This window comes from Macrobrachium rosenbergii, chromosome 9, assembly GCF_040412425.1.
Source record: "Macrobrachium rosenbergii isolate ZJJX-2024 chromosome 9, ASM4041242v1, whole genome shotgun sequence".
In the NCBI taxonomy this organism is placed as follows: Eukaryota; Metazoa; Arthropoda; class Malacostraca; order Decapoda; family Palaemonidae; genus Macrobrachium; species Macrobrachium rosenbergii.
The window spans coordinates 34,509,461-34,533,307 of record NC_089749.1 but is presented as its reverse complement, the minus strand read 5'-3'; the positions used below and the strand labels follow the sequence as shown (position 1 = coordinate 34,533,307).

Sequence of the window (23,847 nt, the reverse complement as noted above, 5' to 3'; positions counted from 1 at the left end):
ACACTCGGTTGGGAAAACAACACTATGGTATAGGATCTTGGATCCCTTGCTCATGGCCTATACCAGAGCAAGGGATCCAAGGTAGGATAAACTCTCCGGAGATCCATTCTTCTCCCCTACGATCGGACCGAACATGTTAACATAGAGGACGGGGAACTCTCAAAGGCCAAAAAGCAAAGAAAGGAATGGGAAACAGGGGTGTGGGACCCCGAGGTCTCGATGGGTGTGACCAGGTAAGGTCGGAACCCGGAGGGGGCAGAGAAGGGGATATAAAGGGCCTTGGTAAGTTAACATAATATGAGCGAACCAAGGGTGGGAGAGGAGGAAGGGGGGGGGAAGGAGTAATGGGGTAGGAGAGGGGTAAACATGAAGATGGAGAATAACCCGAAGATGTGGTTCGGATGAAGGTAGGCTATGCGAGAAACCCTCGCTATTCCAGCTTAACCTTTTTTAGGACTCTAGAGCCTAAACGGAAAGGCCGAAACAGGGAGAGGGAGAAGCGCAAGCCCGACTTCTCTAACCAAACGCCACACAAAGGGAAGCTCCAACTATGAACCCTCCTACACACCAAACATTCTCTCCCCAGCAAGGGAAGAGACCGCCATAGCTACAACCTAGGCTAACCTAACACAGCCAGTGGCTGAGGGAGGAAGCCCAGGGGAATAGTATCTACTCAACTAGCCTAAAGTTAACCTATCCTAGGCAATAAAATAATAATGATCTAACTAATCATAAGAACATATGTAGAAGGCAAGACCAAGCCCAACGCGATATGAGCGCGGAGGGAAAATGGCCGACCTTCCAGATATAAAACTAAAGGATATAATCCGCAAATATCAAAGACATCCGTGCACTAGGCTTAAAATAAGCTTGATAAGCATAACTGTACCATCTCAAATAATATATCCAAGCACTGGAGGAAGTGAGGGTCCAAAATATAACGCGTATAATAAATGATAAATAGCGGATAGGCCCAAGGGGGAAAAAAAACTCGTAGCCTAAACGACAAGGACTAAAACTTCTCCAGAGAAGGATAAAAAACAATAATATAAAAAACCCAATTGAATATATAATAAGCAAAAGGGCACAACATAAGAAAATGAAGGGGAACGAAGCCCCGACATAATTCCCGCACCGAGACTGAAGGTCACATGAGGTCGGGAGAAGGTGGATGAGACGGGCATATAAATCCCTCTAATTATTAAATTAGAGGGAATAAGGAGCCTCAACCGCCTAAAATAAAAAACAGAGATGGTACTCAACTTAGGTGAAGAATCCAGGGAGGATGCCATAGTAATTCAATCAAAAGAAGCGCACACACGAACAGAACAACAACAGCGGACGCGTGCTAAAAGTGGAATGAGGGTGACGCCGGTTTGTTTACAGTCCGCGAGTGGTGTGGGGGTTTGTAACGGCACCTCACTCGGTGGGACTTTTGACATTGGGAATGTTTACAGGGCGGAGGCCTGTGATTGTGACAATCTCACCCTTTCTCATACACGACTCCATTTCATGGAGCTCGACCGGGGTAGTAACTCCGGCTTAGCTTTTTAGCTTTTCTCTGGTATATTTAGCAATAGCTTTACCTAGAAATAAGTGCTGAAAGGTTATTTCACCGGGTGACACAGGTCGGGAAACCCAGAAAAACTTATTAATCGCTTCGAAAATCAAACTAAGTTTATCAGAATATGTGTGAGGTATCAACAATTAAACAAGAGCTATTCTAGAGTAAAAGGGCATCACTCCATCAATTAACTTTTACTGTTTCCCTAGTCTTAACTCACTTTAGCAAAACTAAAAGAACAAAACATGTTTATCACTTTGCCTTATGCACACACAATTACTGTAGTCCTATTCACTGGTGGTCAATAAATGAAACACTGTTTTTCTAAAAATATTAAATACAAAAATTTATTTTTAAATTCAAAATCTTTAATTAGAATTCACAATCTGAAAAATTTACTATTACTTGAAAATACAGGTCCCCCTCTCTTTATGCGAATTCTATATATGCGAGTTCACTATTATGCGAATTACATTTTTATACCTTCATTCTTTTTATGCGAAGGAAAATTCGCAATTCTGCAAGTATGAGATGCGTATCACAATACTCATTTCATCTCTGCATGAACAGCTAAGTGACGCATGTGGCACCTAATACAGTATTATTTGCGGAGTTCAGATGCTCAGTCTGTAGCTAACACAATCCCGACCGTGTTTGCTAGTTCTTGCTATTTCATACTCATACTGCTAGTTATTTTTCTGCATAATGGAACCCAAACGACCAGCATCATCTTCTTCAAATGAAAGTGTTGCAAAGTGTCAAAGAAAAGCTCTGACCATTGAAACAAAACTGGAAATATTACGGAGAGCAGACGCAGGTGGTAATAGCGCTCTTGGACGTGTGTTTGGAGTTGGTGAATCCACGATTAGGAATATTAAGGCTAATGCAGAAAAGATTCGTGCTTCAGTGATACAGTCTACTCCGTTATCAGCAAAAATAACGAGTCAGAAATCCACTGGTTGAAAAAATGGAAAAAATACTCTCTCTCTCTCTCTATATTGAACATGAGAAGAAAGTAAAGCATTCAAAGCTTAGTAATAGTGTTTTACGAGAAAAGGCATTACATTTTTATCAGCGTGTGGTTGAAAATGAAAACATAAAAGATCCAGACCCTTTTCTTGCAAGTCAGGGGTGGTTAGATAAGTTTATTCGTAGACAGAATTTGCACAATATCGTTGCCTGTGGTGAAAGTGTAAGTGCTGACCATGACGCTGCTGCCAGAACTTGAAGCTATCGTGCGTGAGATGGGATATAGCCAAAAGCAAGTTTTTAATGCTGACGACACAGGACTATTCTGGAAAAGAATGACTAATAGAACATATATAAGCAAAGAAGGAAAAAGTTCCCCTGGTTTCAAGCCCTTTAAAGATAGGATAACATTGATGTTATGTGGCAACACGGCAGGCGATTTCGAGTTAAAGCCCGCAGCTGCTTATCACGCACAAAGCCCTCGTGCGTTAAAAGTCGCAGGTAAACAGACGATGCCTGTTCACTGGTATGCAAATAAAAAAGGATGGATGACTGAGGGGACAGCTGTAGAGGAAAGTGGAAATGATGATGATGATGGTGATGATATGAAAATTAAAGATCTGAGTGCGAAAAAACTGTCTGAATTGTTCTCCAATACCGAAGCATTAATTCAGAAATTCGAAAATTTCAATCCTAACTACGAGAAAAGTTTAAAGTTAAAACGGCAGATACAAGAAGTGCTTGCTCCATACAAAGAACTTTATAATCATAAGAGAAATGTAATTAAGCAATCAACCATGCTAAATTTCTTTAGACCATTGTCTACCACCCCAGAACCCGCAACATCAGCACTGTCTAGTAGGAACAGTACACCTGAACCTGGATATTCATCATCGTCATCACGATCAACACTCGACATCACTCTTCCGTTCCTCGAGTTGGACCCAGATGATCCATCCCCCACCCCCAGATGAAAACAATGTTCTTATTCATTAGTCAACATTATTTTTGGTAAATTAAATGTTTCATTTCTTGAACTGCTCATTTGTTGTTTTTGTAAAGAAAAAAGAAAATAGAAAACATTTTTATGCATTCGTTGTTGAAAGAAAAAATATTTCAATGTCACTGTCATTCTTTTGTTTATGTAAGAGGCTAGCCTAGCCATCATTCTATACACCTTTTTGCCAGAAATCATGTTTTATGTTACATTTGTATAATAAAAGAATTCTGTAATACTTGTTTTTGTTTTAACCATGAAAAATATTATTCATTAAGATATATTCACGGCCTGGGAACCTAACCCTATTTTTCCCATTGGTTTATATATTCTCTTCATGCGATTTCAATATATGCGAGGTTTTTTGTCCCCTAACCCTCGCATAAAGAGAGGGAGACCTGTAACACAAAACTTAAATAATTCTTGAATGAAATTATGAAACAAAACTAATTCACAAAAACTTTATCAGGAATTTAAATTAATCAAGCAAAATTTAAACTATCAAGAAATACTCAAGATTTGAAAAGAAAATCTTAATAAATGAAAAATTTAATCAAGTATGCAACATTAAATTACAAAGAAATATTTAAAATGCTACGTAGATAAACGTTTCATCACAAACATAAACAAATGTGAAAATATGAAGAGATTGCAGAAAAAACAAAAATACACATAAGATTTATCAATAACAATTTCACTAAGGCAAAATTTCCCTAACTTATTATACCATGGTATAATAAGTAAAATTCACGTTACCTTACACAAACTTGTAAAAAAATCTGTAAAATCCCTCTGCAGCTGCACTAATTTCACAAAACACACTTTTTTTACCAGGCACCATTACAAACTAAATAATTTTACTAAATTCAGATCTCAAAAGTTAATACTAATATCAGTGACCACAAATATACTACGTTAAAAGTAATCTCTTTTTAAGAACGAGAGAGAGAGAGAGGGAACCAAACTGATCAGTCTCAAGAATAAGAATGAAACAGATTTCAGAATTCCAGTAGCACATGAAACAATGACATGACGTCATTAAGGCATTTTGGTTACGAGATACCAAAAGAAATTTCTAGAAGGAAGGCGATGTCACTCCCAGCAAACATTTAGAATGCAATCGGGATATGTTAATCTTTCTCTCAAAGTGGCGTACGTGATCAGAGCAATGCAGAAACAATGCTAAATCACTCGCCTTATGCTCGTACAGGACGAATCTTTTACAGAAATCGCTACACGATCGAAACATATTGCAATCAGCTAATTATGATTGACGTGTTTTATAAACAAGACGAAAAACTGAGTTGATTTCCTGAACGAATCGGCAATTGTTATTCTAAACTATCCTCAAGTTAACCCAAAACAAAGCACTCTCTCTTATCTCAACTGATGACAACTGAAATGAAACAAGTCTTCGCTGAATACACACACTTGTTGCTCATACTACGTTACTATTAACGCTGCATTATCAACTCTTAAATTATGCTGTTAAGTTATTTAAATCATTAGTTCCTTTGAGATCTGATGCCAAACTAAATATGACACTTCAACAATCATTATCATTACATATACCACATGATAAATAAAAGAGTAAATATATCAAAATATCGCATGATATACATATTACAAGGCAACATCATGAAAGTAGGAGATGCATCTATTAATCCAAATAAAACTGGATTTTAGACAGGAAACTCAGTCATACAGATCACCTGCATGCATGCATGCTAGTCCAGCTTGTGATGGCTCATTGACTCCTATGTCCATTGGAAGATGATGGAAAACAGGAGGAAGGTAGAAAGCCAGTCCCACCCACATCTTCTCCCTGTAGCTGCACACCTTAGGTGAGATGCAACCTGTCCTTAAGAGCTGGGTAAACTATATGACTTATTGAGCATCCACCAAGGATTCAAGGAAAAGGTAGGAAATGCATCTATTAATCCAAACAAAACTGGATTATAAACAGGAAACTCAGTCATGCAGATCACCTGCATGCATGTATGCCAGTCCAGCTTGTGACAGCTCATTCACTCCTCCTATGTCCATTGAAAGAGGATGGAAAACAGGAGGAAGGTAGAAAGCCAGTCCCACCCACATCTTCTCCTGTAGCTGCACACCTTATGCGAGATGCAACCTGTCCTTAAGAGCTGGGTAAACTACATGACTTATTAAGCATCCACCAAGGACCCAAGGAAAAGGAGTCCAAAGACCCATGGGCAATAACCCAAGGTAAAAGGATACGAAAGTGAACTGCACAATTACATTCTATCCAAGTACCAGATTGATGGGTTCTTCCTGAATGCCATAGATTGATGGATGGCTGTGGTCCCTAGAGATGTTGCCTCAAATGCACTGATGGCACCAGGAAATTGCAGGGTACGTTCGTAAGATCATTCCTCTAGGCAGAGAAATGATCCCTTTGCCTATGGTCAACACTCCAAGGTAAGAGAATATGAATGTGAATTTCACAAATACATTCTATCCTAGTACTCAAAATACACATCCTTTCTGAATGTGACAGACATTATGGATGACTTCGCCTTATAGAGATCCTACCTGAAACGTACTGATGTCCAGCAGGAAGTTTCACAGTAAGCTCAGTTGATTGGTTCCCTAGCTAGAGAAAGGATCCCTTTGCCATTGTTTCTCGGGCAGCTCAAAGCTAATAAACCAGTTGTTAGCTTTGGGTAGAAAGACTAGATTATAACACAGAAGTCATACTGTCTTTGGTGCCACAGGACCATCAAAGGAAAATGATCTACCTAACTGATCACCTTTGAATATGTGGAATAAGCAGATCAGAATGGAGCCAGCAACAGGAAATCGAAAGAAGAAAGAATATGATCAATCTCCTTTCGAGGTTGAGCGAGAACTGGAAGTCAAGATCAACCGTCCTATCCCATGATTTCTTCTCGAAAGTGCTGAAATTTCATCCATCTCGCTTTTGATTCCTTGTTGGCCATTGTACTAAAAGTACTTCTGTCTGTTTGAGTACTACCACTTTCGCAGACCTGACATGGAAGGACATCAGGATCTTTGGGGACCAAGTTCGTATCATGGTGTCGTTATCATACTGAGGACTGTAAGCTGCAATTACTGCCTGCATTTCCCACTCCTCACACGAGTAATGTAACAGCACGAGGACCAAGGAAAGGGGCTCCAGACACCCTTCCTTGACTGAAAATAAGTTTTAGAACTTAGTCTCCAAAATAGTTGATAGATATACCTGTTCAGACAAGAAACTAAGGTCTCTATCAATACACATCTGATATTCCCAGAATTGAAAGTGGTTGAGCATAGCTAAGAACCATCATTCAGAATTCCAAGGACATAAAAGTTCTTCTTGAATATTAAGGAAGAGATCTGTCCTCTAAAGACAATACTCTTGTATAAAGTTATTGGTATTAAAACCAATCTAGCAGTAGAAATTGATAAGGTAAAGTAGGCATGCTCAATCACTTTACGTCGCCAAAGAAGACAAACTTTGTAACCGTACATGGACACAGACTCCACTGAGGAACTTGTCTGACATATATCCCTCATCCAGGAATGTGTCTGATTGTCGTCTATGTTGAGCATGCTACTGCAACCCATTCATCAGCACTGTATACAGAGAAGATGATCGGATAACCACAAGGGATGTCCTATGATAAGATGGTATATGCAGATACGTGCTAATTACTCTACTGTCAGCTTGTCTACTGTCAACGGACTTCGCATCATTAATAGAGAGGTCCTGGTACTGCCAACTGAATGTGCATCGTCAACAGAGGAGACGTCTTATGAGGAGATCCCCTAAGATGACTTAAGTTTAGTATGCTACTCAAAAGAGGAGTTGCCTTATGATGATAAGACACGCCCCCCACCTTTTTCTTGACTAAGGAACCACCACGGTTTTGTTCCTGAGCAACGTTATGTAAAGCATATTTACTCTATTCCTCAGCAGGTACCTGAGTAATAATGGCACCACACTGTTAGTTCCTAAGAACACAAACAATAATCCCTTTGAAAAATTATGCTAATAATAACCCCGACTTCATTCACTTTCATTACGCTTCTCAACTTACAGTAAAGGCCAATTGGATCTGTTCTCAAACAAAGAATAAAAACATGACTGAAACTTTAACTAACATTTTATACAGATTGGACGGCTGTGTGTGAGAGATCAAAGGAACTGAAAAGTATTCCAGAAAAAAATGTGTATGGAAGCTGTAGAGAGACTGAAAGCAGTATTCCCCTATGGAGCAAGATTCCTCCCAAATGAAATCAAGAGAAAATAGCATACGGAATCTTTATTTTTTTTTTTTACACAAAACAAGCATGCCCCCAAAACGGCCAGCCGCGATTCCCGCGAACGTCACATATTAACGAAAAAAAATAGCTAAATTAATTTCACAACGAGACGTATTTAAGTTATATTTCGACTTAAAAACACTTCGTATAACGAAAAATATCCTTGTCCCAAATAAATAAAGTACGCTTACTAGAAGCAAGAAAAGCTCTCTGAACTGAGTTAAATGCGGCGAAATAAACACAGCGTTATCGATTCCCAAAACAAAGCATTGATCGCAATTTATAATACAAAAGCAATATATGGGAATATACGCAATTATATACAATGTAGTAAAGAATAACTTTTTAAAAGATCCATGAAAAAGATGCACATTCGTTATGTTGATGTTTGTATAATACTGTTAATATGTGAATAGAGTTTAGTATAATGTAGGCTAGGCTACCGTATATGTAGCCTATACGATATACGATAGCGTAGGCCAAAAGACAATAATAAATGTAAAAAATGGAACAGCAAAAGCATGCCTGTTTTAACAAACACCTCCAGTTTGTTGATGCAGCACAATGCGCCACCAAATCGAAGCGGCTGGCGAGCTAGTTAGCGCAGCGACCCGGGAAATTTGAAAAATAGTGCAGAAACATTAGAAATTACTCTAGCCGAAATTTGTGCCGGATTACTGATTGTTCCGGACTACTGGTTGCCAGATTAGTGATGGTCAACCTGTACTTAGCTCTCCAAGAAGACTGAAACAAGATTTATGGTTATTCAGTATTATTTGTAGAATATGTGGTAAAAATTAGAAGCAACTCCCTTTAACCATTAGTTATAAGAGTAATTTACTTTATAATGGGGCCTTATGGCATCACAGCTCCCCATAAATGCATATTTCAGGTAACACATAAATCAAGAGAGAGCACAGTTTTATTCATCTAATTACATTGTAAATTTCAGGGCATATTTCTTATATGACAAAATAGTTTTAGTGCAAAAAACAGTTTTCTAACTGTCATAGTTTCATATTTATTACGAAATAAGCAATAATGTTTTTCTTTTGCTGTTTTCTCAAAACTTCCTTTTTTCAAAACTAAATGCTTAGATCTCCAAGAAGACTGAACCAAAGTCAATGAAACTTTTACACCATGTAGTATAACTCTATATCTATGACTAAAAGTGGGGAAAATTATTTTTAAATGCAACTTTTTTTTGTCATTATTTTTGAAAAGTTTCAAAATGTTTTTTTCAACTGCAAAACTTATGAACTTAGAGGTCGAATTTCTTTATAACCCCTCTTGTATTTTTTTACTATTAGTTGTAAGATAAGTGGTAAAAATTTGAAGTGAGTACCTTCATCATAAGGTAGCAACAAGCATTTACTTTATAATGGGGCCTTATGGTGTCACACCATCTACATTATTGATGCCGTAATAAATTTAAATAGAAAAACTTGAAATAAATAAGTTTAAAAAGAACTTCATATAAAAATATTTAAAAATATATATATATATATATATATATATATATATATATATATATATATATATATATATATATATAATCATATTTGTTCAAATATTTTATCAATACTTACATATACTTTATAGTTATAATCTAAATTTTGTTGCGGAGGCCCGCCTCCCACAAAATGATACACAACTGCTCTATATTACAATCCTCACATAGAATTGTAGCTAGAATAAAATTACCTTCTCTGTCATGCCCCCAGGACAGGAACCTATGTCTCAAATTCCCAAGGCTGAGACACATGACCAGCAAATGTCTCACAGTCAAGGGCATAGTACAGTCATCACAAAATGAAGGATTTTCACAAGAAATCAAGAACTCATGAGTGAGTCTTATATGTCCAATCCTCAATCTTCATAACATCGTTTCGTCTCCTAGGCACGGGGGGATATGACCAAGGAGAAACTGATGATGTGATACTTTGCATTTTTTGATGTGATACTTTGCATTTTTTGATATGTTAAAATATTTTCCCACAGGAACTGCCAACACTTTAAATTTCCGACCTACTAGAGGGTATCAATCCCGATATGGCAGTAGGCATCTTCTGGGTTCTGGGAAGGTGACTGCAGACTTTGCAGTTGGTCAGCTTCCTTGTTCTCAACCACCCCAAAATGGGAAGGCACCCAGCAAAAATCCACTTCTTTACTTCTCTTCACTAAAAGCAGCCATTCCAATATCTCTAAAATCAGTGGGTTTAAAGAGTTAAAAGATTCTGATGGCTGAAGAACACTTCTTGAGTCACAATATATGGTAAAACTGTCAACATTTTGAATTAAAATTTCCTTTAAAGTCTTTAAATTGCATATAGCTCTGCTGTAAAAATAGACACAACAGATGATAATCTCCCACTTCTTTCTATATAAGGGAAGGCCACTCCAAAGCTGACGGCAGCATCTGACTTTGATCCATCCGTGAAAACTGCAATGGTGTTATCATGTTGCAAGGAATGTAAAATACTGACTGCATGGCCTCACTGGACAATTCTGACTTGGTGAAATAAAAACATCTACAAAATTTTACCTCTGGAAGGTTCCAGAAAGAGCTAACTGAATAATTTGTTGGTAAAACCTCCATCCTTGGCATGTTTAATTCCCTGAAAATAAAATTTACTACAAAAGTGAATGGTTGAGGTTGCTTAGGGTGATTTTCATAAAACTGTCAATGCCTTTCATTTCTCTTACAAATGCTGGTTAAAGAATTAGGGAGCCTCTGAAATCTGTACCAGCTCTGAACCAGCACACGCTGGTAATGAAGATCCAGAGGCATCTCACCAGCAGCTACAAGCATGCTCTAGGTGGGAGGTGATTTAAATGCTCTTATACACAATCTTACTCGTCCATGACGAACTGAATTCAGCATTTTAAGGCTATCTGGCTTTGCAAACATAAGTTAATTTTGAAAAGACCAAGACGTTATATAATCTCAACACCTGGGTTCGGTCTGCACCCCGCAAAGTGTGAGAGTGAACTTTCAGCACATTCATTGCTTTCAAGCATTTTATCTTAATATATTTCAGAAGTGGAGTCCAGGTCAGCCCAGGAAACCTTGTTTCACCAATACATGGAATTCTCTGCCCATGTGTGAACAAATCTGGATCAGGATGGGATCCTCTTATACGGAAAAAGGGCATGGTTACTGCTTGACCAGCAGAAAATCTAAAACCATTCATGTTAGCCCACTTCACTATATTATCAATGCAGAGCTGAAGGCAGCGTTCAGCCACTCCCATCCTTGTTGCTGCAAAGCATATCGAAAGGTCATCAATAAGAAGAGTACATGTTATATCTGGGGGAATTACTTTGAAAACCCCATTCATTGCAATGGCAAACAAGGTTACACTTAGAACACTTCCCTGTGGTACCCCTTCTTAACTGAATATATCTGACATTATTGCTCCAACTTGAACCTAAAATAACCTATTTTTTGATAGCGTAGTAGCTTGTTTCATCCTCAAGGAGTTACCTTCCATGGTCTACCAGAGCTCCATGGTGACCAAACTAACATCAAAGAATTCTTTTCTAGTTGGTCTTTTTGGCCAGGTATTGTGTTGTGATGATTAACATTATAACACATGATGGAGTATATAATGGACTCAAAGATAAGAGGGCACGTTCCCTTATCTTGAGCGAAGCTGAACCCAGTTTTTTCAACGTCAAAAGAACATGCAAGAAAGAGACGTGACCAAGAAGCCATTAATTCTCTTTGGTCTATAGCGAACAGTTCACGTTGTTAGCAGAATTCCGAAAAAATTCTAGTTTTTTCTCCATTTTTATTATCTAGGATCATGGGAACAAAAGTTTTACTTTTAAACTTTTGGAATAGATCATTTCAATGTAAAAGCCAGAACCCGGCTTGTTGATTGCTACCTAGTTTCGTAAAGTGTTGATTGCTACCTAGTTTCATAAAGCGAATATTTTTAAAAATTCTAACTAAATGTTTTAACTAAAAGAAATGTTCTACAACTTATCATTAAAATAGAAAATCCTTTCAGGTTATAGGATGTCTACAATAATCTAGGCAGTAAGTGAGAATACTTTAGTCTAGATTAATAGTGGATGTTATCTGTAGCCTATGTCCTAGGATTTACGTATCCTTAAGTGGCCTAGCTTAGACCGAGGGCCCGAGGATCAGATAATAACAATATCTGGGCAAAATAAATCGATAGCCTAACAATAAGGCTACATATTAGTATAAATTTTTTCCTTTTATATAAGCTTGCGCACTTAAGCATGAGCTGAATAATCCAGGACTAGCCTAGGCATTACTCAATATCAAGTTAAGTGATAACTTCTTACAAAACATCCCATTTTTAGACTAAATTGTTAGCCTAAACCAAGCAACCTAGGACAAGATGAAATAGTAATCTGTGCTAGATGAGATGGTAACCTAGCCTTAAGGCTACATACTAAGGTAGGTTAACTTGTTTTATGTAACACATACCCTTAAATGTGAATTAAGTAATCTGGATAAGGCAGTAGCCTACATTAGAGTAAGTTATAACCTGGCTTTATGGTTACACATTAGTGAGTTAGTTTTATATAGTAGACCAAATAGCTTATGATTGGATATAATCCACAACCTGGGTTAGACAAAAAATTGTAGACTAACTATAAGGTTACATATTAGTTATAAGGTTACATATTAGTAAGTTTTCTGTTTTTATGTAGCCTAGCCTATACATTTAAGAGTGATCTACAATAATCTGGATTAGGCAATACCCTATACTAGGTTAAGAAAGAACAAATACTAGTAGGGTCTTATGTAGCCTATATCCTTAAAGGTGATATAAACCTAGAACAGGCAGTAGCCTAACCAGATTAAGTAGGAACCCCTTTTCAAGGAATATCCTACTATTCGCCTAAAACAGTGATGGCCGAATATCAGATAAAGGGTAGTCTCGGCCACATAAAACAGAAAACCAGATTATATGAGGATTATTTTCTGTATAGTTTATATCCTTAAGTTTTAAATAAACCTAGAATAGGTTAAGCAAGAACCTTCTAAGAAATCCTCTATTCTTAGCTTAATGTAGATTATGCTAGAAGCATTAACCTAAGCTATATAAAACAGTAGCTTGGGTTAGTTAAACAAATTAGTTCATAGCAGTTAGTCTGAATGGCATGACAACTGGAATTAAAAATTTCACTTGGCCATTGCACAAGGACTAACAGTGCATAACTAATGCAACCATATGCAGGTATGAAAACTAACCAAAACCTTAGAGCGTTTAAGTTAACAGATATATTTAATTAAATGTATTACAACTGCACACTTGTAATCAAGTTAACCTGTAATATGGAAACTATATGAGGAAATACAGAAGTGTCCCTCTCGTAAAAAAATTAATATTAACCAGCTTCTAATAACAACTTGCTTTATATCACTACAAATCGCTCAGTTCACTTCTTGCCAGCAGGTACAGCCCATACCACCTGCCAAGAGCACCGTCCTTGTTGCCAGATGTGGGCGAGATTTGTAGTATGCTCCTGGCAGCAAGTTTTAGGGACGAAACAGCTCCTTTCAAGCTGTCTCAATAGGTCCTAGGGTTCAGTAGAGGTGAGGAAGGGGGAGATTATATCTTTCCGGCAGAACTCCGACAACAGATATTTAACCCTTTCTCTGAACAACATCAAAGTTAGGACCAAAACCCAGTAACATCACTTTCCAATGCCTCCCAGGTTAAGCCCGCGGAGGAAGTAGAGGAATCTTTACACGGGGTTAACATTCTTATTAAAGAATATGAAGTGGACACTGCCACTGAAATGGCCCTGCTGAACAAGGAAGGAGCAGGGACACAAATTTTAGCTAGCCATGGGAGAAACCTTCCAGAAGGAATTCTATTCCCCATGCAGCTATTGTTGCTGAATAGGATCTTTTGCCCAACAGGGATACTGGGATCTACCTAACTCAGACTGAAATGACTACACTTTTGGAGAGGTATAATAACTTGCCCAGGACTCCTGCCCCTTGATTGACAGGCAGTTACAGTTCAGTTGCTGAAGCTCAGCTAGACTGCACAAGCTCCCCAAAAAGGGATACACAGTTTGCGGCAAGCTCCCTCAAAAGGGATGCACAGTTTGCAGCATTTGATCAATTCCATAAGGTCATGTACACCCTAAAGTGTAAAAGTACTACATCCTGTAACTGAAAAGTGAGTGTGGATACCAATGCAGCCCAAACAAGGTCTAATGTTAGAATCCTAACTGGAAACAACAAAAGGGTCAGTTCTCAATACAGAACTTCAGATCAAAATATAATAGGGGCTCCTATACTCACCCCTGATGATACTGATAATCTTTGGCGAGATGCCTCAACGTGCATTTTCTCTCTTGATGGCAAGTATGTAATTGACAAGAGAAAAACTATGATCAAAGTTGTACATGTAGAATTTACAAACATCAGCATTCCCTAATACAGAATGGCACCTGGTGCCATTTTTACCAGACATGGAGAAACCAATAACAGAAATGGTTTTTATTATCTGTACCTATAGCATTAAAAGCTATAGAAATCACCCTTTACCAGGTCAATGAAAAATGGATCTCTACTTCCATTTTGAATAAGATCCAAGTTGCTCACCAAGTAGCCCTAGCCTTCTGTCCCTTCACTTTCAAAAATGTTAATCATGTGAAGACATTTTTAGAACTGGTAGTGACTAAAAACAAGAGAGAATGGCAGAATTAAAATAATCTGCCACTGTCATCCCAGTTTCGGGAAATTTCACCAAGGAATGAGCAAATCACCCTTTAACAGGTCAATGAAAAATGGATCTCTACTTCCATTTTGAATAAGACCCAAGTTGCTCACCAAGTAGCCCCAGCCTTCTGTCCCTTCACTTTCAAAAATATTAATCATGTGAAGACAGATTTTCTGAATTTGTAGTGACTAAAAACAAGACTGACAGAATTAAAAACATCTGCCACACTCATCCAAGTTTCAGGAAATTCCATCAAGGACTGGGAAATGCTGCAACTCCCTTTTGAAAGGACAATGCTCCCTTTAGATATAGCTACTTAGCAGTGTGGGGCTCCTATGAGAAGATTATCAGAGGGGACAGTCTCAGAATTTTATGATAGGCTCCGACTCCTTAGTATTATAACCTCTACCACCTTGCTGGAAGTTGCCACATAAAGCTTCCAGAAGATCCAAGGATAATTTTTGCTGTTGAAGCCAAAAGTCTTAGAGAACCTGATGGAAAGCACTCTGTGACTTCCTATAATGAAGCATAAAAGCACGAATGGAAACATTGGAGAGCTCCATCAAATCACTCTCCAATGTCACTGCATTATTACATTGTAACCCCTTCTGTAAGGACACATTTGAGGAGTCCGTTGTAGCTCAACTCAATGAGCATGCCCGCCAACAGAATTGTACAGTGTACGCTCTTATGGGTAAAGGGAAATTCAGGAAACAAAGAACCCAAAATTTCCCTTTACCCAACCCCAAAAAAGGCTCACTTTGATAAAAAATCACATAAGCCTTCAGTCACCCCCAAAAGTTTTCCTCAAAAAACAGGTATGTGGTCAGAAGGGACAATTCCATACAAAGGGACAGCAACAACAGCAAGGGCATCCTTTTTCACAAAGGTCCAAAAACCATCTTATAGGGGGAAAAAGGAAAAGAAACACCTGGAATGTCTATCAAAGGTGAAGACAGAGGAGGAGGCAGATACCAAGAAGAATTGTATGGTTGGGGGTCTGCTTCGACGACATCACAGACAACAGAAGTTTTCCCTGTGGGGGGACAGCATTATTTACATGTGCAGAAAGGCCCTGTTAATGGGGTCCATAGAGAAACATGCATATATTTGCCACCAAGTACATCTCTTCAGTGTCCTCAAAAAGGATTCCTCCAAAAGAAGAGTGATCCTCAACCAATCAACACTGAACAAACACATTGTTTGCCAAAAGTTTCGGATATTTACAGTTGCCTAAATAAGTTGAATCATTCCACAAGGGACTCAGACAGTTTATACAGATCTGAAAGATGCATGCTGGCACATCCCTATAGCCGTTCCCTTCCGCCCCTTCCTAAGGCTCCGGATAGGGAAAGACACATACAGATTCAAAGTCATGCCCTTTAGGCTAAACACTGCCTAAAGAATATTTTACAAAATTAGCAACGGTATTCGTTCGAGAACTCAAACAATAAGGAATACACCTAATAGCCTACCTAGAAAACTGGTTGATCTGGGGGCCCACAAGAAAAGTGCTTGAAAAACCTAAGAGCAATGGTCAACAGACTACAGTCAAAAGGTTTTATAATAAATTTAAGAGCATCCTACCTCACGCCCAGCAGACACTTGCAGTGTTGGGACTGTGCTGGGAAACTCTTCAAGTCCCGTTGTCTCTCCCCATCATACTCAAAACAGAATAACGCAAGTCCTCAAAAGGTTCCTGGCACAGCTCAGAGTTCCCAGATGGCAATCAGAACATATGATGGGCCTATTGCAGTTAGCATCAGTAATAGATCCAATACTTAGATTGCAACTAAAAATGTGAACAAATTCTGGCTATCGCATGCAAGAAAAAAGATGTGAGACAGACCTCATCAAGAGATTAAAAGAGCTGGGGAAATACTTCGGCCTTGGATCCGGAGGGAATCTCTGGCGAAACAGGTCACCCTGACTCCTCCATCTGTATGAGTGACCATACACACAGATGGCTCGTTAACAGGTTGGGAGGACATTGGGAGGACCGTCAGGTGGAAGGGAGGTGATCAGCTACTATAAGGAATTTTTATATCAATTTCCTGGAGCTGATGGCAGTCTTTTGGTCTCTCAAAAAACTCAAACCTCCAGAAGAGAGAGACAACGTAACTACAATATCCTACATCAGGAGGTTGGGATCACGTTCACCTCCTCTCAATATGGTGATGCTCAAGCAAGGAAGTGGCACATGTCTGCAATTCACCTCACAGGGGTCCCATGGTAATAGCAGACTCTATATCAAGGAACACGACAGCCTCAGCAGAGTGGATGTTGGACAACCACTCTTTTCAAACAATAGCCAGCATGCTTCCATAACTGGAAGTGGACCTGTTCGCCATGTACGAGAATCACAAACTCCTAATATATGTGTCTCCAAACCTGGACAGTCAAGCCATAGCAAGAGATGCCTTCCTAAAGACAGGAACAAGGGGAGGACAATCTTTTTCTTCCATTGTCCCAGATTTCGAAGGTTTTGAGCAAATTTCTAACCTACAAAGGAACAGTTTACTTAATAGCCCCAAATTGGCCAAAAAGGCATTGGTTCCTATTACTTCAACACCGGACAAAACAATCAATTCCACTATCGTCAGCAGTTCTATCCCAGACAGTAGGAGGGAAAGTCATTTACGCATCCTCCTTTCTGAGCTGAAGCCTTCACGTATGGATTTTAAAAAAATATCTATCGTGGAAATTACTCACCCGACATTGCTAGGTACCTAGTACAAAAATTACAGACATCATCTATCCGTCAATACCAGTCCTTATTGAAGATATGGTTAGATTATATCCATACTGAGAGCCCAGTTGAGATTTCTATGGAAACACTTTTAATTTTTCTTATACTGTATACCCTTTTGAAGACAAATGCCTTGCAGTTACAACAGTCATGGCATACAAGGCTGCATTAACAGAACCCTTGCTTTATGGATTCGGGACCAACTCCAGTATAGAAGTTGTCACTTCCCTTCTGCAGTTTTTTGCTCTACAAAGGCCTGCTCCCAAAAGGCTTCCAATTACTCGGTCTCTGAACAAGGTGCTTAGACGTCTATCAACCCCCCAATTCAGCGGACCCAATACAACCACAATGCACACACTATAAAAGGTGATCTTTTTTATTGCATTAGCATCAGGAGCTCGTATTTGTGAGCTGGGCTCTCTTAGATGGGGACGATGCACCAAGCATACAGCTGACCATCAATTATTATTGTCCCCTGGCCCATCATTCCTGGACAAGAACAAGGATCCTTTAGAAAGGAAATCTATTCTTATAAAAAAACTCAATTAGCAGATAAGACATTATGCCCAGTTCAAACACTTAAGGTTTACCTAGAAGTCACGGCAAACATCCCAGAGGATCCTATTTTCCTACACCCTAGCACAGACTAACCACTCTCCCTACAAGTGCTGAGAATGATTGTACTGTTTCTCATTAAAAAGGCAAATCCACACTCCTTTCCTAGGTCACATGATGTTAGGAAAGTAAGTATGTCACTGACCTTTCATAAATGTCTCTTTCGAAGAAGTCTCCGAATGTACAGGATGGTCACCAGTTAAATTATTGCTATGTGCTGGAACAAATTCAACTACACTGTGTATCAGTAGGTCGCATGATTAGTCTTAACCCCTTGGTGCTATGGCAGAAAACCAGGGGTCTTATTGACAGTGAGTATGCTAACTATTGCTGGGAGAAGGGTGACAGTACTGTACTGCAACCAAACCCAGCATGCTTAGGTAAGCCACTGTAGAACTACATCCTAAAATGTAAGTTCTTTTATAGTTTCTTGTTCCTCGGTACCAAAACCTGAAGTGTATTTGGAATAAAGAATGGGACTTGAAATCTGTGGCTTGACCTTGGACCAGAAATGTTTTTCCCTTAGCGGTGTTGGGATTAAAATGATAGAGCTTAAGCCTTTTTCGTCATCTGTCAATTTCTTTGTAAAGCTCCTTGAGGACACAACAAGTGACTAGGCTATTAAAAAACAGGTTCTGACGTAGGAAAAACCTATTTTTGGTAGTCACTCCCGAGTCCTCAAAACCCTCCCTCCCACTTCCCTGAAGAAAAGGCATGTGATTTGGGCAAGGGATCATCCTGCATTGACCACCAGAGAGTAATGGCTCCTTGGTCTTTTAACAGCCTGGTTGCAAAGAAGAGGGCGGATGCGCATGCGCAATAGTCACTTCTCTTTCATGCATGTTCTTTTGATGTTGGAAAAACTGGGTTCAGCTTCACTGAAGATAAGGGAAAGTGCCCTCTTTTCTTTGAGTCCATGATATACTCCATCATGTTTTATAATGTTAATCATTGGGACACAATACCTGGCCAAAAAGACCAACTAGAAGAGAACTCTTTGATATTAGTTTGGTCACCATGGAGCTCTGGTAGACCATGGAAGGTAACTCCTTGAGGACTCGACGGTGACTACCAAAAATAGGTTTTTCCTACATCAAAACCTGTTTTTTTAAAAAATACCTTGATAAAAAGAGGCAAATTGCCTCTCAGGTTACATTCATGAAGGACCCTCAAAATGCCATATCTCCATGTTGTATCATAAGCCTTCTCTAGATGAAAGGAAATGGTGATGTGATGCTGCTTGTTAGCAAAAGCTTCATATATTGAAAATTCCATTCGAACTAATACATCAGTTGCGGAGTGCATACTTTGAAAACCACACTGAGCAGGTGACAGAAATTTACCACGTTCCAAGTACCACATCAAATGTGTGTTCACCATTTTTTCCGTGATCTTACACAAACACGGTGTCAATGCAATAGGACAATAATTCTCTGTCTTGAATGGGTCTTTCCCTGGTTTCATGAATGGCAGTAATTTTAATATCTCCCAAAGCTGAGGGAAGACATGTTCTTGGTAAATTCTGTTAATAAAGGTTAATATGAAAAGTCTGGTATTTTCAGGAGTATATATTATATTATCCAGTCCAGGACCTGATTCGTTACCTTTATTTATGGCTGATTCAAATTCTCTCATAATAAAAGGTACATTGTATTTGTTCATTTCTTGATGTATTAAAATCAATTTTGACCTGTTCCACTGGCTGCCTTTGAGCTGAATAGGGTCTATCATAATTTTTATTTGCAACATTTGCAAAATGATTAGCAAACTCATTTGCCACTAACCAGGGGTCCTCTGCCTCACAACCATTGATCTTGATAACTGGATGTAGACAAGGAGTAAATTTGCCTTCTATTTTTATAACTCTTCTTGCAAACTAAAGTCAGAGGTGTTTTTGAATTTAGCAAAGATATGAAAATTGTCCATGATTCCTTTAATGTGTTTTTAATTCCCATGCAGATACTTTTTGTAAACAAGAAGTTAGGCTAGCAACATTCAAAAGTGTATGCAGAGATGGGCAAAATCACTAAATTTAGTGATTTTGGAAACCAAAATCAAAATCACCCCAAAACATTGATTTTAAAATCAAAATCAATAAAAATCAGGGATTTTGATCAAAATCATGAAAATCAACTGTAAATTTAAATGATTTTTCAAAATCAATGATTTTTCAAAATCATTTTCAAAATCACTTTAAAAATCACCTAATAATGTTACTGTGTAACTGCAACATGTAGGCATTAGGTTGTAAAAAAAACTCTTTCTGTTTATAAGTATATTCCAAACCCAAAAATCCAAAACCATAAACCAAAAAAACTTCTGCAGCAGAAGCAATAGTATTTAGGGACGAAAATGGCCCTTCTGCTCTTTATAGATTAAAATGATCGTTTGGATGTTTACAATGTCAGCATAGGAGAGAGAGAGAGAGAGAGAGAGAGACTGACTTAATGGTCTTCTCATATGCCTCTTAAAAGGGGTTATCGATAAGATAACCCCTCGGTATGAAAGGTAACTGAGTAAGAGTGTTGTAAACACTTTCATCAAAGAGAGAGAGAGAGAGAGAGAGAGAGAGAGAGAGAGAGAGAGAGAGAGAGAGAGAGAGAGAGAGAGAGAGAGAGAGAGCTAACCACCATTTGTAATAAAATGGTGCAAAGTGATTTTAGTGATTTTGATGTATTTTCAAAATCAAAATCACTTACATTTGGTGATTTTAAATCAAAATCAAAATCACCTGAAATTTTGAGATTTAGAAATCAAATCAAACTTATGCCCATCTCTGAGTGTATGTAGCCCAACATATCTACTAATTTAAAAGGTCATAAACCAATGATTTTCAAGAACAAAACTGTCTGACATTATTACTTCAATATAATTAAATATTGCCTGTCAGTCAGAATAAAAGAGAAAATGCACAGTACCTTTAGACTAGCAAACCAAAACCAAATTCTCACTTGTGTGAGATGCACTGGCTCCCAACTTTAATAAAATAAAGCTACCAGCTAAAAATTTTGAAATCTAAAACTTTCCTCTGGGACTTAAACCTATGCACTTAACTTGCTTATTCCTTCATGACCGAAACAAGATCTATGGAACAAAATTAAGTGAGCGAAACGCAGATAGTGTTCACCCTGGAGAGACCTAAAAGTAATGAGGAGATATAATACTCTCTTGCCACATCAGTGTGTACAGGATAATAAATGAACCTACGTAGTCAGTGTAGTCTCTTGTCTTGAGTCCTTATATTCTACCATTGTGCCAACATGCACTATTCTGGTCAAGACCAAGCAGGAGAGAATTCTTTGATATTGGTTGGTCTGTCTTATGGAGACCTGGGGGGACCTTGAGAATAACTCCTCTGAGGACGAACAGTGGCTAAGCAATCAAAAACACTGTATATGATTATTACTTTGTTACAGCACAACTTATAGGTAAAACATGTCATTAAAGAAAGTTTTTAAAAATATTTTTTGGGGAAATATTCATATTTACTAGTCAGTCTAAATGTTTAAATAAATAAATTGAATCCTTTTTGATGCTTCATTTTTTCAAGTTCTAGACCAACTAGTGCATGTGAAGTCTTCAAAAAGAAAAACTTTTAAAAACTTTCTCTACATTCAGTTATGAAACACATAATAAAAGGTATAGGAAAGCAAAATAGGGGAAGACCAGAGAAACACATAGTGTAATAAATTTCTTCAACGAATATACTGCTTACAGACCACAAAAAAGAAAAAAAGGAAAAAAGTAAACATATTATTATGAAAATAAAAGTACCAGGACCTAGGACTGGGTGTTAGTTTGAAGCCTTTTCCTAACACTATATGGATAAATTCTTTTAAGAACGATTCAAAATATCTCCCAACTAGATTAAAAACAAACAAAATTCTTACCTGTACACACTACTTTCTCTTATGCGCCTTTCCTTTGCCAATAGCTGCTTCCTTTCTTTGAACTTTTGTTTAAATTCTTTTTTCCTCTGTTTCTGAGTCTTCCTTTCTGTTGTTCTCTTCCCTGTTACGGTTGCCTCACTTTCTTGTTCCTAAGGAAAGTCTTTAAACATTCACTTCTGGCCTATCCAAGTCTTTACATCATTATATAATTTGAAAATGAATAATTCATCAGTCAAGTAAAATATCAAGTGAATAATATATGATTTAAGTAGATCATAAATAAGAACTCAAAGAAAAATATAACAGAATTAAAGAAAACAAACAAAGCAGTACAATAATGTACATAAAATATCTCTCAAATTACAATACATTAAAAGTAATAAAGAAACAAGAAAAGGGCAAAGTCAACAAAAGTGCTATAAAAAAAATAAAGATCAGGACTTAGGACCTGGTAGTGTTTGAGGACTCTTCCAAGAGCACAACCTTCATTATCCCACATACTCTAACAAACAGAACAGGGAAGTAACAGTAATAAAATCAAATACTATAGGTGTGACTGGAAGTAAATACCACCCATAAAACAGGTTTTGACATAGGAAAACCTATTTTTGGTAACTGCTGTTGAGTCCTCAACGAGTTACCTTCCATGATCTACCAGAGCTCCATGGTGACCAGACTAATATCAAAGAATTCTCTTCTAGTTGGTCTTTTTGGCCAGGTATTGTGTTGTAATGATTAACACTATAACATGTGATGGAGTATATAATGGACTCAAAGGTAAGCGGCCACTTCCCTTATCTTCAGCGAAGCTGAACCCAGTTTTTCCAATGTCAAAAGAACCTGCATGAAAGAGAAGTGGGAGGGTTTTGAGGACTCTACAGCGACTACCAAAAATAGGTTTTTCCTACGTCAAAACCTGTTTTTTGATAGCGTAGTCACTTGTTTTGTCCTCAAGGAATTTTACAAAGAAACTGACAGGTGACCAAAAAGGCTTAAGCTCTCAATTTTTAATCCCAACACCCCAAAGGAAAAAAAATTTCTGGTCCAAGGTCAAGCCACAGATTTCAAGTCCCATTCTTTATTCCAAATACTCTTCAGGTTTTGGTACCAAGGAACAAGAAACTATACATGAACTTATGTTTTAGGATGTAGTTCTACAGTGGCTTACCTAAGCATGCTTGGTTTGGTTGCAGTACTGTCGCTCTTCTCCCACCGTCAATAAGACCACTGGTTTTCTGCCGTAGTACCTAGGGGTTAAGACTAACCATGGCACCTACTGATATACAGTGTAGTTGAATTTGTTCCAGCACGTGGCATTAATTTTAGTGATGACCACCCTGTACATTCGGAGACTTCTTCGAAAGAGACATTTATGAAAGGCCAATGACATGCTTACTTTCCTAACATCACGTGACCTAGGAAAGGAGTGTGGATTTGTCTTTTTAATGAAAAACACTACAACCATTCTCAGCCCTTGTAGGGAGAGTGGTTAGTTTGCGCTAGGGTGCAGGAAAATAGGACCCTCTGGGATGTCTGGGAAACCTTAAGTGCGTGAACCAGGCATAATACCTTGTCTGCTAAATTGAGTTTTCTTATAAAAATAGATTTCCTTTTTAAAGGATCCTCATTCTTGGCCAGGAATGATGGGTCAGGGGGACAATTATAACTGATGGTCTGTCGTTTGCACCATGCATTGTCCCTGTCTAAAAGAGCCCAGTTCACTGATACGAGCTCCTGATGCTAATGCAATCAAGAAGATCGCCTTTTGTAGCATGTGCGTTGTGGTTGCATTTGGTCCACTGAATTGAGGGACTGATAGAAGTCTAAGCACCTTGTTCAGGGACCAAGTAACTGGAAGCCTTTCAGGAGTGGGCCTTTGTAGAGCAAAAGACTCCAAAAGGGAAGTGACAACTTCTATACTAGAGTCAATCCTGAATCCATAAAGCAAAGGGTTCAGTTAATGCAGTCCTGTATGCCATGACTGTTGGAACCACAAGGCACTTGTCTTTCAAAAGGGTATTTAAGAAAAATAAGGTGTTTCTTACAGA

The 23,847-nt window shown here is 38.2% G+C and overlaps 1 protein-coding gene across 1 annotated transcript in view; it reads right to left on the bottom strand.

The window, feature by feature from the left end:
- LOC136841684 (ribosome biogenesis protein NOP53) overlaps nucleotides 1-23,847 on the bottom strand; it is a 97,420-nt gene that overhangs the window by 10,187 nt on the left and 63,386 nt on the right. Inside the window, exon 7 of the mRNA XM_067108877.1 lies at nucleotides 21,800-21,948. Coding sequence (XP_066964978.1) covers nucleotides 21,800-21,948 — 149 coding nt within the window. The remainder of the gene's footprint in view (nucleotides 1-21,799; nucleotides 21,949-23,847) is intronic.